Source organism: Magallana gigas, chromosome 5, assembly GCF_963853765.1.
Source record: "Magallana gigas chromosome 5, xbMagGiga1.1, whole genome shotgun sequence".
Classification (NCBI taxonomy): Eukaryota; Metazoa; Mollusca; class Bivalvia; order Ostreida; family Ostreidae; genus Magallana; species Magallana gigas.
In genome coordinates this window covers 41,328,973-41,347,513 of record NC_088857.1, presented here as the reverse complement: position 1 = coordinate 41,347,513, position 18,541 = coordinate 41,328,973, and the positions used below count along the sequence as shown (strand labels likewise).

Genomic DNA, 18,541 nt, shown 5'->3' with positions numbered 1-18,541 from the left:
TCATTTTTGGTTAATCTACCGAGGGGCCATATGGCACAATATCCTTACAACGACCATATAAAGCCAGTGTTGCTCAGGTAAGCGATGTGGCCCATTGGGCCTCTTGTTTCCATCCCCTCACCAAGGCTCGGAGATAGAAATCACACAACTGATTTTTGAATAAAAATAATATACCGTCGCATATCATGAGAGATCCTATATTTTTTTAAAACCACGAGACATTATTATCTGAAATAATATTTTATAAGATAAATAAGAATGAAAAAATAAGAGTTTATTAAGAAACGTTTATACATATTACAACATCAATTACATTATATATTAACAACGGTGTGAACGGTATAAGCGAAAAAACTGTCTTATGAGTATTTGTAAAGATCTAACCGAGAGTATAAAAGCGCACAATAATGAACTATGAATATATATAACCCTTTAATGCTTTTAACAACTTACAAAATAAGCGTAAAAAAAAATGTGTTTTTTATTAATTTTTGCATTCTATCAACTCAGACCAAAATAAGCGTATTTCAATTCTTTTGTAAGGACATCCAGGTTCTTAGACTTCAATATAATATGCATAATGTTTAAACTGTTTGAATGTTTACATCTCTTGCGCTGTGCTTGCGTCATCATGAAGACAATGATTGATGTATTTACAGTGTAATATGAGAACACCAATGATTATAGTCACAAAAACTTTGTTCAATTGGATTCAGCAAAAATTGATAACTACTGTACTGAAATTATTCGAATGTTTTTTCTCTTGATTAATTTTTCTCAAATAATATTTATATACAAACTATACAGACAATTAATCAAAAAGACGAAAACAATCTTCAGAAAACGTAACTCCAATATATGAAATTCACGTGTAACGGGGAAATTCAAATGTCAATCGCAGTAAAATTAGAATGATGACGTGGTAGCAATCATGGTATAAAGATCATATATTATCTAAACCATCGTCAATTTCTTCATTGGTGCAAATTGCATGAATCCTCCGAAACATGTAACTTAGCATCTATATTTGAGATGGATACAGCATCCAATCGAGAGATGTGTTTGTTGTTGGAAAATTCTTCGTCGTTGTTCTCTTTTACTAGGTCATGACAGTCACAAGAATCAAGTTTGAGAGAGGAGGAATAATTCTGTGTGCATTTTTCTTCGACGTTGTCGTTGCTTTTCTCTTTTAGCTAAAATGAAATCATATAATCAGGGTTAAATGACAAACATTTGAAATTTTTTTATGTTTTCCTTAAAACGACGTACGAACCATTAGTTCTTTATTCCCATAAATGGTGACAATATCTCGAATTAACGTCATGACGTTGACAGCATTGATCTCCTTTTTTACTGTGGGCTCTTCAGATTCTATTTAAAGATAATGATATATTAAATTAAAAAATATAGTTTTGTTGAAATCAATATATTAATAAAACTTTATATAAAGCAAACTTTCGAAATATGATTGTGTATTAGAAATTTTTTTGAAAATGTAACACAGTAAATTAAACTTTGAATTTAAAGACATTATACTAACAAAATATATTTACACTTTGTTGTGAAAATATTTTAACGATAATTTAAAAAAAAAATTCTTTGCTAATACCGTGATATTATTACATTTTTCATTAAAAGGATGTTTTTTTTCGACTGAAACATATCTAAGACAACGATGTAATTTGTTTTATCACACAATGACTATTCAATTAATATTTCTCAAAAAGACAACCTCAAAAAGGGCACTATATGCATTCGTTTTAGTATCGTGGGTATTGGTTTTGTTTTCTGGAAAATAACGACTAGAAATTGTTTATTTTATAACAAATCCTTCCTAAACCTATTACACAATATTTAAGTCAGTTTAGAAATTTTAACTTACTCTCATATTTAACGTTCTTTTTAAATTTGAGGAATTTCTCATGAAAACGTCTGAATACATCTTTCACGATGTACAAGATTCCCAGAGAGTCTAAAGTCATTGCCGTGTCCGCTCGAACTGCTGAAATACTGTTATTCAGGATCGACAAGAAAATTGTTAACATGAACATGATGACAAAAAATACATAAGTCATGTAAAAGAATTGGGCTGTCAACGGCGAGGCAATTACTAAAGGATCAAGTTTGTTTTTGCCAATAAACGTGTTTGCTAGACTTCCACATGTGATGTATATAGACTTGTAGTTTTCTAGCCTTGATCCAAAAAGTAAATAAGCTAAGAATACAAATGCAATTAGTAAAATCGCCAAAAGAACTCCAAAAGAAAGCAAATCCTTTCTTGCATTTGTAATTACTGCTAGAATTTCAGTAAACCGTTTATTGTATCCTAGAATTTTCAATATTTGTATTGTTGATACAAAAACAAGAACAGCGAAGAAAATATTCAACGCGTTATCCCAAATAACAATGTGACCATAGTTTATGAATCGATTGGCACCAGTCAATTTGTCTTCATAGAACATGTTCATAGCTGTACTCGTGTATTTCATTTTAACTACAATTATCACGAGACAGGAATATGCCAAACATGTACTTATGCAATCTACAATGTTCCAAGGCTCTTTAAAATATGTGATGCAACCAAACTTGGAACAGTTCCAAAGAATTTTAAAAAGCAGGAAAATATAGTAACACAGTACTATTATATACGCCATAACCAGTCCAAATCCAAGGGAAGAAAAGTTCAATATCGGCTTAAATGCTTGAATGTCTGTCCAAGTAACAACACCTCCAACCTCGGGAAACTCGGTAAGTAGCATTGCATAGACAAAAAGGTTCACGTTTGGATTGTACATTGTGAACTCTAAAAAAACAGCACGTGTTTTCCGGTCAATCCAATCATGTTCAACGAGCTCTTTCAAAAGTAAGTAAGCATTTGCTCTATTCTTTACAAACTTTAAAATATATCCACCCCCGCTGTATGTATTGTACTCTCCCATTCTTGTTATTCCCCATATGTCACTAGCTTTAGTGTATTTCCAAGAATCGGCTGTATAAAAACGATTTTTATAATCGTTGGTTCCACAAATGCTTTCATTAAAGGATTTCCATTCCAAGCAATACAAACTCTGGTCTTCATTTAGTTCGGAATACGTCTCTATGCATGGGTAGGTCCCAACCAACTTTGAATATTTACAACTACCTAAAATTGAAAAATAATTATAGCAGTTTTCATGTTAACTTAAGGTAATTTTCAAGTTGAGTATGGTAGATTAAGGTTAAAATAAATAGTATCTTTGAAATATTATGTGATTTTACATTTTGTTTTGTTAACTGTACCTGACTTCATTCGAACTTGTCGCAGCCGGGCAGGTCCAACACGAATACTCGCCATATCTTGAAACCATTGACGATCTACAACCGTCAAGGGTTTACTTGCGTAATTACTGACTGGATAATAAGTTGGGATGAAGGTTTCATTCAGCCATGTATAAAAACCTTTTTTATCCGTTATCTAACACAAACAAAAATTATTTGATTAACAACCTTCATAATAAAAACTTAAAAAGATTGTTCGGAGAAAAACTGGTAGGCAAGATAGTATGTTAGTAATAAAATTCAATTTCAATAAAATAAACTTACAGCTGAGGGTCCTTTCTCCCCAAACATTAAATAGTTGTCCAAATTTTGTTTTATATGAAACGATCTTTTATCGCGTTCAAAGTAGCTAATCAGGTAAATAGCGATGATGTAGAGGGTGAAAAAGATTATGTTCCGTAGAGCTGATTTGGCTTTTGATTTTTCTTGACATATTTTTCTCAAGTTTGCCCGTTCCTCTTCGGAAATCAAATCATACGTTGGAAGTACGTAGTTAGTGAGATCTTTAAAATCAATTTTAAAAAACCACATAGAAAAATATGTAATAAAAACAGGTATTGTTGAATTTTTTTTCATTTTGCTAATTATCTATCAAATTTTACACCTCTTGGCACAAATAGGATTTTGATGAAAAGAAACATTGTGTATTGTAGTATCATATCTTATTACCTGAAATGTTTGTTTCTTTATATCCTTTTGAAATCAACGATATTTTTCTTAATTTTCGTAGATTAATATTGGGTGCCCTCTCTTGGTACCAGTTTGTTAATAGAGTTGAAAAAGAAATTACTATAATAAGTACTTTCATCGGATCAAACACAACTAAAGATTCTACTAGAGAGAAAACAAAAGAAGAAAGCCATTCTTCTGATTTCGTACTCCCCCATTCCATGCTGTATAGGATTAAGAAGAAACAGGATGATAAAACGGACATTGTTAAAATTATCCAGGCCAAGTAGTATATCCAATGAGGAAATTTGCCGTCTTCTTGTTGAAAAACATCGGTATCAACGTCGGACAGAGAAACTGAGATATCATTACTCTTATAAGGTCTGTTGATATGTTTAGATTTAGAAGATTTTTGTTTTGTTTTAATATCGTTGTTTATATGTCTAAACACATGGGAAGCAAATAAAACAGGTAGAGTTGAAATCAAAATTCCAATACAAGACACGTATAGTGTTGATGAAGAAATTCGAAGGAATCCAAACTTCACTTGATCCACATTTTGGTTCTCTGAGGATGATCGAAAAAACATGGCATTTGATATCATGGTTAAACATGACAGAGCCAGTAAGCACGAGATTCTTTGAACACGCGTGAATTTACTTTGTCGTGGACGGAAAAACAGCGATAACCACAAATGGTGTTCCGTAATTTGAGTCTGTGTTTCGTCAGATAGACGTTTTTTAAGAGAAATAAGATTTGGAGCAGATACTGGAATAATGCGATCAAGAGTACAATCTCCATCATCAATAGCTATCCATTTGTTACAATAGAAGAAATACCTGAAATCAAGAACACCATGCAACTATTATCATTTGGATAGTACAACGGCTATCAAACACTTTAAATGTCACTTGTTTTAAATATACCTCCCGTATTTGCTTTCAAAAGTGGCTTTCAGAATCGACATGATAATGAGCTTTTAATACTGTATTTTAAATACCTCTTTTTGGTTTGCAAATCGTCGATTATTACTTTGCCCAAAAACCAACTTTGATATCCAGATGGACCTGAATTGTCATGCCATATTCTTATATACAATAAATCTCCTAAAGGTTCCGTTGTTCCAAAGAAAAACTTGTTAACACTGGTTGTAGAGAATTCCTTGAAATAAAAATGTAAATGACTTAAATAAGATGTAAATATATTTATTTTAAGGTAATGAAAAAACGTCCAAATCAAATTTAAATAAAGCTTCAGGTAATATATTAATATAAAATCACATTAGTTGAAAAGTAATTTAAATATTTTTTATAAAATTAATCTTAAAAAAAATAATTGTAATGAAAATAACGTCAGAAAGGTCTGTGTTGCACAATGATAAATCAATAATGTATTAGGACGTTGATAATATCACATAAATCTCTATAATGAAATATTCCCCATCATATGTTTGCTGTTGCCAAACTTTAAAACTCTACTGGGTAACACAGGTTAAGAAATTGAACATGACACAACTTTTTAGCATTGGGGGGGGGGGCATTTTTGCGCAGGTTGTTATTGATATTGCATTTTCTAAACATTCTTATTATATATATTTCTTTTAAAAATATTTCTCGTATAAAAGGTTTCTACCTTTTATTTTTGTTATATACATGTATGTCAAATGTAAAATGTATAAAGTTAGTCGAGGAAACAGGCAGACGGACGAACGGCGAATAACAAGAAATTCGAAAGGCTCACTTGAACATTCGGTTCATGACAACTTAAAATAAAAAAATCTTGTTTTGTAAAAGCAAATACCTTTGTCTTTCTATCGTTTAAAACACGAATTCCAGAATCACAAAGGTCTCCTGTTACAATAAACTGTACGTTTGATTTTGTGCCAGCATCTCTCCGTAATCCAGTATGAACGCTTATCAGATAGAAGTACACATGTGATGTAGTATGGTCAGAGAGAAACGTCACTGCCCACTGTAGAATGTAGAAATAATTCGTCTGTTTTAGTGATCTTATCTAATCTATGAACAAGTTAAGATTTCGATATGTTTAAGGGGGGTTAAGCCAATCTCAGTTGTGCAAACATATACATGTACAAATTACAAGTCACATTTTAAATGATTTTTTATTCAGATTAATAAACCTGATCTACATCCTTTCTATCTTGTCTTCTAAGAAAGATTACTGCCACCAGGTAGATTATAAAGACGCCTATTAGTGTTCCATACACGGACGCGTTCGATGCGTCAAATTTCCCCCACACCGTCAGAAAATTGATGACATTTGGAGGAATATAGAACGAGGAAGAGAACGTGTTTCCTGTACATCGACAGACTGTGTAGTTTAAATCACTCATTGGAAGTACCTAGAAACATAGTATTGATTGAACTTAAATTGTTTGACACAGAAATTCGAAAATAACATATAAATTTGATTAATGTTACCAAACAATTCAAATTAATATTTGTGGAAAAAGATGAAAAAGTCGTATTCTTAAAAGGCCCATTTTAAGAATAGGGTATCCTATTTTGAGGAAACGTTGCCACTTAAATGAGCAAAATTCAAACTTTTTCTCAATAAATGGTTGTAGAGAGGAAACCAATGAAACTCCTTCATAATTTTTCAGATATTTAAATCTTCAAAATGAGTCAGTTTGGCCAGTTTCGGGCAGAAACAAGCCAGTTCAAGAAAAGTTTACATTCTTATCCTTAAATGTACAAGATGGCTGCACATCCCTTTTGAATTTATAAAGGAATGATATAAGAATTAGTCGGTCCGCACGCTGAATAATTAAGTGCGAATGAAACCTTATTTTTTGCTTGCGTAAATTGGAATTCTTGAAAGGAATTATATTGACAGTCCGTGTTAGAGAAATTTGAAGAAGTTATGAAACTGGTCATTTTGTAGGTCAAAGTGCGCATTTCGAAGACTATCCAGTATCGTCCGCAGCCACGTTCTATATCTTCCCGACTCTCTTAGCGAGTTTCGAGAGGGAATATATTGGCAGTGGTTTACCACGGAACCATGAAATTCAGATTGCTATATTTGCAAATTTACAACTTTAAGTAATAAATAAATGTAGTCATAGATTAATCAATATTTTGATGGCTAACACACATGTACCTAGCATTTAAAAAAGCTTACCTTCACTCTGGCGTTAATAGTTTTTTATTTCTTTCTTACTTTTACATCTGTGCTGCTACTATATGTGCTTAAATGCAATCTGAATACAAAATTTACCGTGCAACCCTCCATAGTCCATGAATTGTTATCATCAGTCCATGTACGACACCCTGTGGTTGTGAATATTAAGCTAAAGTTTGCCTCAACTGGCATGAACTCCAGAGATGTCGCATTCCCAAATGGTTCCTCAGTTGTGGTATTACTTACTGCTCGTTTTTTTCTTGATAACAAATGTTTAACTGAACTGGACCCTGGAAAGTTGCAAACAAAAGGATAAGGCTTATGATCGATCGCTTCATAGACATAAATATTAAAATTAATATGTGATACTGTTGTGGTATTGAATGTTTGTAAATTAAAAATCTGATATCTGCATCCTTGAAGACATGCTTTTCTCTGTTCATGAGATGTGGGTCACTGTTACAGATTGTTTCATTTAAAGAATTTTCATCTTTTGTAATCTTTGCTTGTTTAAAAAGACAATATTTTGATACTTAGTTGAACAGATTTTGTATTTCTCTCGAGTTATAGTGCTAAATCATATTTACAAAACATCTTATTATAAACTTTTTTATCTATTATATCATAAAATCAAAATGAATATATATGATTACAATCTACAAGTGTGATTAATATTCAAATGTCATGTTTACATTTCTTAAATACAGGAAAACAGAAGAATTGTGATCGAGTAAAGATTTAACAAAAATCTCAATACCTGACTGTGCGTGCGTGTGCGTGAGTGCAAGTTGTGTGTGTGTATGTGTGTATGTATCAGGCTTGGGGCGAATTACATTGTAAAGTAATGCATTACATTACCATTACTTCATGAATTTGGGCATTAAATTACCATTACCATTACTTGATTTTCTTGAAGTAATGCATTACATTACCATTACACGAGTAAAGTAAAGCATTACCATTACCATTACTTTGTTTTAAAAAAGTAAAGCTAATAAAGAGTTTTTGCAAATGTTTCAAATATAAAACACTCTTTAACATATCTACAGCTTCATGCTCAGTATCAGGTTCAAATTCAATGACTATACAAGAGTCATTCTTTATTTGCTCAATATATAATCATCTTGTGGCATTATGAACAACATATTACATAAGTAAAATGATATCTATAGACATTTGGCATGATACAATGAAGGATACGAAACAGAGACACAGAATTACATGCATAACAAAAAACAAATTATGGAATAATGTTGCGGTTATCAAAAGCTAAATAGAGATATTTCCCCAGATTACACAAATCTTTATAATTTTGGACACTGAATTGTATTATAATTCATAAACAGATGGTTTTCCAAGTTATATTTCTTAAGATACTGTATTTGAATGTATTTCTTTCTAATGAGGACACTTTAAGACAAAAGATTGCTGTTGCACTTTATGATCAAAGTTTCAAAGGGTTCATCTTTTAACTGCATCCTGTTAGTAATCTTCCCAGCTATACTAAATAAATGTTTTACAGGAGCAGTCGAAGCTTGGACTGAAAAGTACTGTTTGACTATCTTTATCTTAAGATATATTAAGTGCAATAATAGAAAAAATACATGAATCTTGTATTTTCTATCAGTCCAAACTAATGTACAGTGTACTTAATATACAAGAGAGAGAGAGAGAGAGAGAGAGAGAGAGAGAGAGAGAGAGTAAAAGTAAGTAAAATTATTTTCAAATGGGCTATAATATTGGAAGTGATATTGATTTTCATCATGGATGGACAGTGCATTCATTTTGCTTTTCAAGGTGCATGTCTGTCTTCTATTCTATTTGGACATAGCGAAGGGAAGGGGGTTGGGGTATTTAGCACTTCTTATAACAATAGATTGTTTTGATACTTAGATTATCCTGGGGGCATAGTGTGTTGTTGACACATTTCTTATTGAAGTGCAAACTAATTGGAGTAAATTGTTTAAATGATTAAAAACTCTTAATAACAACACTCCTAAAAATGTTATGAAAATTTGCTGTAATATTTAGTGATATTAACAATTCAAAAATAAAATTTTGAAAATCTTTTTTTAATAATACAATTAAACTCAAAAATTTTATCTCAAGAATTATTTCTTTCTTCTTAAAAAATAAATTTAGTCAAATTCAATTTCAACTATTCATTTACATGTATTCATCACATTTTTTAAAGTGAACATTCATAAATAAGCATAGTAATGCAAAGTAATGCCATGTAATGCCAGCATTACACTAGATTTTGGAAAGTAATGAATTACATTACCATTACTTGTAATGCTAATTTTGTGGCATTACGCATTACTAGCATTACTTTGAAAACATGTAATGCATTACAATGCATTACCATTACATTTAGCATTTCCCCAAGCCTGGTATGTATGTAAGTATGTATGTGAGTCCATTGTCAGCTCTTAGCAAAATTCCAAGATAACCCTCACATGAATACTAATAACACTTCTTTGGCATGGCAAAAGGACAAATCCTATAGATTTTCAAGTCAATTGATCCAATATTTTTTAAGTTATCGTAAAAAAAGAAGTTAAAACAGGAATTTTATGTACGACTTGACAATAGACATTTCCGGTAATTTTATGTACGACTTGAAATAAATCGCTACCGTATACAGTTCAAATTAACAATTTGACATTTTTTGGGATTTAAATCTAGTAAAGGTAAAAAAAACGAAACCTTTTGTAGTATTGGAGGGTGAGAAGATTGCCCATAGTTAAAAGTTGAAGCGGGCAACAGATTAAAGTCATTCAATAAACATCGAAACAAGCAGTCGATTTATGGACAACATTTTCCGTATTGCTTACAATAGAACTAGTCTAAAATTCAGAAAACACTTTGACAGATATCGCACATTCATCACCGGAAAATTGTTGTATACTAATAATTGCTGCATATCTACTACTATGGGTTGACATACGACAAGCGACTAGAATTGTCCATCAGAGCAGACTACTGATCGCTGGGTGTTCAGCTATTCTTTACAATGTATATGGATCGTTTATGTATGCTTATATAAAAATGACTGTCACTAAATTATTAAACTCTAATGCATATGTATTGAGTTTCTGCTATGAATAGGAAAACTGTGCAACCACGTAAATGTAATTACCCTCCCCCAATTTATAAACCACAAAGCTATGGGATTGGGATAAAATAGTTATTATGAATTCAAAGTGGTTTTAAAAATATTTGTGTCATATTTATTTTGATTAATATTTTCATGTATTTTCCTAAAGAATGCATTTCCCCCTATAACAAGTCATGTCGTGAGGGGATACTCCGCTTAGCGTTGCCCTTGTTAAGACTTTACTTACCGTATTGGGTAGCAAATAGAAACATCTCGTTTAATACAAAATTGAGTAGAAACAATAGAAAATTTTCATTTGTTGTCATAGCAAACTAGCAAAACAAATTTGTATAAAACATAATTTTCACAACAATGTAAACAAAAACATGGCACGAGCTTTGTTTTGAAAAAAAAGAATTAAAGATCTATTTCTGACAAATTGTCAACTGACATTCAAAATTAGCTCTTGATGTTCTTTATTAAAGCAATATACCTGTAAAAATTTAAAAACAAAAATTAATTTTTTTTAAAAATCTCAGCTAAAATCGTAACAATGTTCTTTTAAACTTTTATTCTTTTATGTAGTTTTCCTCTCGAAATACAAACAGTTTTACAAGAGAAATAATACCTGCATGTGGTTGTATTCCAAGAAAGCAGTTCCCTTTCCGACAAATACCTCCTGGTAAAAAAACTTTAAAACCATAGTCGGTCCAATCTCTGACTCCCAAGACTTTTAAATAATCAAAATTTGTAGCTTTGGGAAAAGTTTTAGAACTAAAGAAGAAAGAATACAATGTCATGTTTCTTTGGCTAGTTTTATCAAATCCATCAGGTTTTATGTAGATAATACTAGCATCCTCATCATTAATTAAATCAAATGTGAAATAAATCATTTTCTCTGAATATGCTGGGTTCATTAAAGGAATGTATCTCTTATACACAGGTTTGCCGATATTTGGGACATTAGAATCCACCGATACGTTTTGCGGTATTTTTATGACAGGTACGGACGAAGTGGCCACTGATGCATTTTCCCCGTAAATATAGGGGTTCCTTAAAAAATTTGCAATCTGAAAAAAAAATTTCAAAATGGAGCATATGTATCGTCAAATCAATATTACTTCTCTCAGAGTATTTTTCATAAACAAACACATGCAGACTCATATGGAGCCTATAATTCATTTTGTATTTTTCACAGAAGAAACCTGCTTTGAATTAAATACCATACCGATATTGTCAAGTAGGAATAGTGATGTTCGGAATTATTTCTTTGATACAGTCCAGCAAAAAATGGATCGTTGGTGTTTGATACATTGTTGCCTGATACTTTTCGAATCATTATTTCAAGCACATGAAGACCATTAAGGAATAATCGCTCTCCAAGAGCGATTGTGTTCTCCATAATTTTAATGAAGACAGACAAAATGTTTTTAATGCAAGGAATGTTTCTTTGTGCCTAAAACGTTGAAAAAAGATTGGTATTAATGGAATACAATTATTTACTCCAAATTCGAAATATTACAAGACTTACCAGTTCTCTTTGTTTAATCTGCTTGGATCGCTCATGTGACCTTATTTGAAACAAAAACGAGGCTTGTAAATTGATGAGGTGATGGTCTAAAGTTACGTTTCCTTGCGTTTTTTTCAATAAAAATGTCTCTTGCAAAAATCGAGTAGTTTGTACAATGATGGTTGATCTAATGTCTTCTTCTGAGAGTTCCTCATCTAAATTTTGAAGTTTTTCTGGTAGCATTTTGTTCAATGTATTATCCAGTACTCGGTGGAAAACTACAAAAAATAAAATATTCAAAACAATATATGTAACACATTAACAATAACATGAGGCACGGCACACTATCCATAATCAAAATCAGTTCCTTATTCTAAATCTTTATTCCAATACTAAATGAATATCGACAATATCGAAATATGAAGAGAATGTATATCCATATGGTAGTTTGTTTCTTACCATATCATGTTTAGACTATCGGTAACTTTGTTAGACTTTAATAAAAGATACGAAAAAGTGTGATGCATAACGAGAACCTAAACATCTGATATTCAGGTCATATGTCAGTTTTTTGTAGAAGTAGCAAATGAGGGCGGGGCTATGTATGCTTATAACTGTACTCACATAATACAGAAACTATCGATATTTTTTTTTACACATGACAGCAATTCGTATCTTTAAATTATCAATAATAAAACTCTCTTACCCTTGGCTAATAATGTTAATTTGTCCAACATTGTTGTCGAAAGAGGGCGATCAACAGTCTCAATTTCCAAACAACCAATAACTGTTTTCAGAATATCTGTTGTTGTGTTCTATATTAATGCAATCAATTTTAAATCTATTGACATTCAGTATTGATAAAAAAACCCTGACATTTTAAGCAAAAAATACGAAGTCTTAAAAGGCCCTACCACAGCTTCAAGTGTGAGGTAAGGCTGGTAACGAGTCAGCGCATCCAGAGTGCTGTATATGGTCTGTATGTCTGCTAAGTTGTATCTTCCGTGTGTGTTGTTGCAACCAGGTGTGATGATCTTTTCTACCAGTCGGATTAGCTTTAATACCCTCTGTTGGTAGACATTAATTGTTGATATAAAATAATAGATAAAATTAAAATCACAATGTATTATAAAATTGTTCATTATGGTTAATTTATTGTATAGTAATTATCATGAATTTGTATCGTATGTGAGAGTTTTCTTGAATATAATACTATATTTACATTTGACAGTACACTTCTTTTTAAATGTATGAATCCACTGATCGTTTTTGTGTGTAAAATCAATACAACTGAGTGTCATCTGATTTTATGCGAAATTTATCAGTTTTGAAGTAATTAGAAGAAATATTCTAAGAGATTAGTAAATATGCCAATGTATTACTTGTTGATAGTTTATAATTTCAGGTCCTCCATCTGTATCGTCAATATATATAGACTCCACTCCACGGAAGACATCTTCTTCTTTTGTAGTTGCATCAGTCTGTATCATTAAATGATAGGACACACGACAAAATATTAATATTTTACGTAAATAAAAATATTTATTGATTTTTTACATCTCTCCGATATTTTAAGGATATTAATGATTAGATGATGTATCCATTTATACTTGTCTATTTACATAAAAGTTGGAATTATTAATTTTTTTTATTAATGATTGTCCAAAATGGGCAATTTATGAAATCAACATTAAAAACATAAAACTATAAACATATTAAAGTTAAAATCCTAAATGAATACAGCTTTCTTACTGATAATTGAAATAAAAAAAGTTTTTGTAGTTGTATAAATTGATATTTCCCTGTACCATTCATTCTCGCAAAATTTTAAAATCAATCGATCGACAAGGGTATCTCTTGATAACTTCGTTCACTCAATGACTAAAAGGATTTATTCCATAAAGGTATTTCAGATGTTCAAGTGTGTTTCTTTTTTTATGCCAGTAACAGACAAAGTCCAACTGCTATAATTTATGTATGATTTCAGTAAGATTAGTTTCATTTGCATGTTGAAAGGTCACTTTGACGTTCCCTCTTACAAGACTTGTTGCTCTTAGATACCATAGAAAAGTCATTATGATCATAAATAAAATTAAAGCAAGTTGTGAATTTTGTTTTTGCGCATTCAAATTAAGAAACATATGTATAGCTGTAAAACAAATCACTCTGTTTACATATCTTAGAGGTTTAAATGCGCAGAGTACATACGTAAGGAAGCTGCCTCAAAGAAGAAGCCGCTGCTCCTATAAAATTAAGCGTCTGTATGTCGTTTCCAGAAAGGTTATATTTACTGAACTGTTCATCAAAGCTCTCGGAAGATACTTCATTTGAAAACACCTACAAAAACACCACAACTTTTAATAAAGTTACATAAATCAATATCATATTTTTATTGAAGTCAACCTGAATTCATCTTTAAATAAATTATAAAATTCTTGTTTAAATCTGTCATCTATCTACATTTTAAGACAATCAATTTATAAAGACAAAAACAAGTTTTAGATAAGGGAGACTATTTACTGAGGAATCATTAAAATTCGTGGAGGTAAATTTTTGCGGATTGCGGTTTTTTGTGTATTCGTAGGTATGTAATTTCGTGGATGCATAGGTTTTCATTTTCAGTAAAAAAGATAACTCTTTCTAAATTTATTTTTGTTGAGTATCTAAACTCTTGGGGGAGGGCTACCCATGAATACCATGGACATTGAGCCACTACAAATTCTAATGATTCCACAGTATCTTAAAACAGAATGATTTGAAATATGCTTTTGCTGACCGTGATGTTTTTCACAAAGGTTGCGTAATCCCCATAAATATCAAAGATTCGAACTCTGACCGTCACATTGTAACCAAAAACTGGATCCCCGGCCTGAACAGGCACATCTGCAATACTGCTTTCACCTAAATCAACAAAAGTTTCAAGGCCACTGAAACACTCTAGAAAAAAAAACTTGTCGAAACGATAAAATGTACATAAATAAGGAATCCTGAATATTTGTGGAAAAAAAGTTTAACATTTTTTACACCAGCGGTAAATATTAAATGCAATAATATTAAATATTATACATTCACTGATCATTCACGTGTAAACGGAAAAAAATAATCATTGCATTGAAGATCAAGCAATCTTAAAAATTTGAGAAAAGGGTAATTAATTAATATTCAGCTGTTTTATGATACTTTATAAAAATCCATGATCTTTATGATAGATATACCGAGAAATGTTGCATTGTTTTTATTAATTCAAGTGTAGTTTCTTTCTGCATACATTACATACCCTGGGTCATAAAAGTTAGTCGAGCCCACCTTTGATATACTTTTACACATGAAATCTATTGGTGGAAAGAGAGACTGAGATCAAAAGAGAGCTCATCTAACTTTTTTCGCCCCGGGATCTGATGTTATTTTCATAACGACTTATATTTGATATCTGATATCCGAACTGAATGTAACATACATACTTCCTTCATAAACAATTGAGACAATGTCATCTATTCCATGCGTCAAATTCCTGCGTATTACTGTTTCATACAGGTACACAAACGTTTGTAAACTGTCATCAGGGTCAGTCCAGTTTGAGCAATTAACGCTTATCAGAGTAACCGCATCTATGAAAAAAACCACAATATTCATAATAAGTGCAAAGTAAAACAAAGAAGTTTATTCTATTTTTTGCATTTATGTCTTACGTATGTACGACGCTGTTATCAAAGTAGTGCAAATATTGATGTCGCCTCATGCTGGGAATTAATTACTTCCATTGGGTATTTTAAATCATGCGCATACAAATCCCATCTTTCGTCTTACTACTGCAACAATGAGGTTTGCCATTTTATTAAAACCAAAATTTTCCTCGGAAAATCAAAGTTTTCAACAAAAACATTTTTTCTCTCTTAACTTTACCTTAGGTAGCAAGGGACAGTTTCGAATAAAGTACCCGTCAATATTTTTGTAAAATTGAGAGTTGCTGTACTTGAAGGCTTATGAGTGTTGCTAAAATTCATGAAATGATTTTTAATGATTATTATTAGTTAGAGGGGTGTCTCTTGTTGAAATTGATATGCAATATGTAGGCCCCTTATGTTAGGTACATGAGAATCAGAAGTAAAATGCGAAACCTGCGGCTATGACTTGTGCTGACTTTACACAGTGAAATTTCAAGTTACAGACGGGAGGTAAAATAACACGAAAAGTAGAAAGATGGACATTGTAAACTATACACCGGTAAGTTTCTGACATTTGATAGTGCAACATGCACGCGGTACCGAAGGTCAACCCTCTGCAGGGAATTAGCTGGGGGAGGTCTAAAAAGCTGAAAAATCATGAAAGATTAGCAAAGTATGAAAGGGTCAAAATCTCATAAAAACCAGAATGTAGAGAATTTTACAGGTTTTGATTAGTAATTTTCTTCAGAAATTGGTGATTGGCCTTATAAAGAGTGAATTAAAGGTATTTGTGCTGAATGGGAACTGAGGAAATTCTTGTTACAGAGTTCCGAAGACATGCATCCCTTGGCTACAATTAATTGTATAAAAAAAAAACTGTCCCCTGCCACCTTAGTTAAATTATACATGCTGGGCATAATTTTTCCTATTTCAACATCCTGTAGATGTCAAGTGTAGATGAACGTAAATGGTCATCCGAAACCTTCATAAGCAACTGCCTCAACCAGTTGTACAACTACTAAGTTATTTCAACCACCTCTTTAGGAGACTCAGCCACCTCCACAGGCTCTACAGCAGTTCCCACTTTTAAGCCCCCATTATCCAGGAGAAGGTAATAATATATTACCGATACAATCTATTCATAACTGTTCTAGTCAAATTTATTGAACTTTACCTTTTTTACCACAAGTAACAAGAAACGCCTCCTTAGAAGTGCAGGGGAGATTATTACAAAGGAAACTGAATAAAAAAAATGTGTTTTTTGAAAATGGACAGTTTCTATGCATATTTTTGCATTTTGCATCTAAAATTTTAACTGCATACCTTTCCAAGTCTGCTGAATACAAAAGTATATTCATACCGTAAGATTAATGGCCGCAAGTGGGCACATGGTTGGTATGAACATGACAAACAGTTAACACTTTACAAAGCCACTAATCCAGCCAGCACTTGTGGGGATTGTTTTAGAGTTGTGGCTCATATATATGAGTATGAAAGATCAATCCCTATCTCATTACACACAATCAACTACACCTGCGTACAAGTATTTCAATTATAACTTTAAAGGAATTTGCACAAAGACTCATTGTTAGTACTCACACACTAGCTACTGTTGTGCTGGCATGCACTCCTTAGTTAGCTGGAATCAAACAGACAACGGTCTTATGCACATTATGATGATCGGTTGTTAGTTATCCCAACCGCTCCGTTATACCAACAACAATGGTGCAAGTACCACAAACAAATCAACCAACCACAATTATTGGTTTCAACCACAACAACAATAGAGACAACAACAACCGTCCCAAAAATTTAACAACCGAGTAATCCTAAAATATATTGGAGCTAGGGAACACCACAATCAATAAATCTGTTTTAAAACAAAGACTTGGTCAAATATCCAAACTGGTCCGTAGGAAATGAAATATATCAGGTTTTCAGTTGTATTTCGATTGCATTACTCTGGTCCAAGAACCCATTTAGAATGTTTCAATTTAGTTTTGGCACATCAACAAACATCCCCATATTTCCTATCTCTAATGTAAGCGTATCAACAATATGAATTGTTCCTAAAGTGACAAATCATGGTGGCGTCTTATTACACACACCTGTCTTTCTAGAGGGCAATAGTGTTAACCTATTCATTCATCAAGAAGAGTGTACAGTACACTACCCATCATTCGATTTATTTGTCCAAATCTTAACAAAACAAGGCACGGGGGCATGTATTGGTAAGATGGACATTAAGTCAGCCTTTCGGATGTTACCAATAAACCCAGCGGATTTTGAGCTCCTCGGAATTAAAATCGCCGGAAATAAATTATTACATAGACAAGTGTCTCCCCATGAGTTGTTTGGTATCATGCAATGTTTTTGAAGAGTTGTCTACTATTTTTAGTGGACTATTAAACAGAATTCAGGCCTTTCTACCATTAATCATTATTTGATGACCATTTGCTTGGAAAGATTATGACTCTTGTTAAAAGTTAATAGACACATTCAAACAAATTACCTATGAGTTAAGGGTTAAGGGTTTCATTGGTAGATAAATCTACTTGTTCAACACATAATCTCACATTCCTAGGATTGGAATCCCAGCACAGACCAAACCATTGCCGATCCCCAGTTCCTTCCAGCATTTTGTATACAATACGAATTTAAATCTCTTGGCCACCATCCTCAGAGTATGTGGCTAATGTTGTAGTTTACTATTCAGTTGAAGGCCTTTCTCACGCAGCAGAGCGATCTTACTTATCAATCTAATCACATCTTACAAAACTTTAAGGTTTCCAAGACCCAACAGACCATTTTTTTTTATCTAAGCTGTTGTAAGGTTTAAAGCGCATCAAACACACCCAAGACGTTAGATCACCAAGTGACAGTAACCCCAAAACAGAATAAGAGGTTGCTGATGAGGGAATATCTCCATATCGACGAATCCGATTTATTTTTACATTTGCAAGTAAAATGTTTTTAAAACCGACTAAACGGGTAAGGGAAACAAACTGTATATACAAAGCATACGCGCTCACAATGTTATTATTGACATTTCATCATTATACAGACCCATTGTTCTGTCATTAAAAAGTAACAAGATACCAATTTTCGTTAGTATTGACCAAGGCAATATCTGTCCTC

At 32.2% G+C, this 18,541-nt stretch overlaps 1 protein-coding gene across 1 annotated transcript in view; it reads right to left on the bottom strand.

Annotated features, from left to right (window-relative positions):
• Window positions 1-259: 259 nt before the first annotated feature.
• LOC117692401 (uncharacterized) overlaps window positions 260-18,541 on the bottom strand; it is a 34,840-nt gene continuing 16,558 nt past the window's right edge. The window contains exons 6-24 of the mRNA XM_066085457.1: window positions 15,200-15,346; window positions 14,515-14,639; window positions 13,947-14,075; window positions 13,121-13,219; window positions 12,653-12,805; window positions 12,445-12,553; window positions 11,760-12,016; window positions 11,457-11,684; window positions 10,857-11,298; window positions 7,225-7,418; window positions 6,128-6,349; window positions 5,788-5,958; window positions 4,988-5,148; window positions 3,988-4,826; window positions 3,583-3,821; window positions 3,280-3,454; window positions 1,883-3,142; window positions 1,274-1,371; window positions 260-1,193 (exon numbers count right to left, since the gene is read on the bottom strand). Coding sequence (XP_065941529.1) covers window positions 975-1,193; window positions 1,274-1,371; window positions 1,883-3,142; window positions 3,280-3,454; window positions 3,583-3,821; window positions 3,988-4,826; window positions 4,988-5,148; window positions 5,788-5,958; window positions 6,128-6,349; window positions 7,225-7,418; window positions 10,857-11,298; window positions 11,457-11,684; window positions 11,760-12,016; window positions 12,445-12,553; window positions 12,653-12,805; window positions 13,121-13,219; window positions 13,947-14,075; window positions 14,515-14,639; window positions 15,200-15,346 — 5,267 coding nt within the window. The 3' untranslated portion in view covers window positions 260-974. The remainder of the gene's footprint in view (window positions 1,194-1,273; window positions 1,372-1,882; window positions 3,143-3,279; window positions 3,455-3,582; window positions 3,822-3,987; window positions 4,827-4,987; window positions 5,149-5,787; window positions 5,959-6,127; window positions 6,350-7,224; window positions 7,419-10,856; window positions 11,299-11,456; window positions 11,685-11,759; window positions 12,017-12,444; window positions 12,554-12,652; window positions 12,806-13,120; window positions 13,220-13,946; window positions 14,076-14,514; window positions 14,640-15,199; window positions 15,347-18,541) is intronic.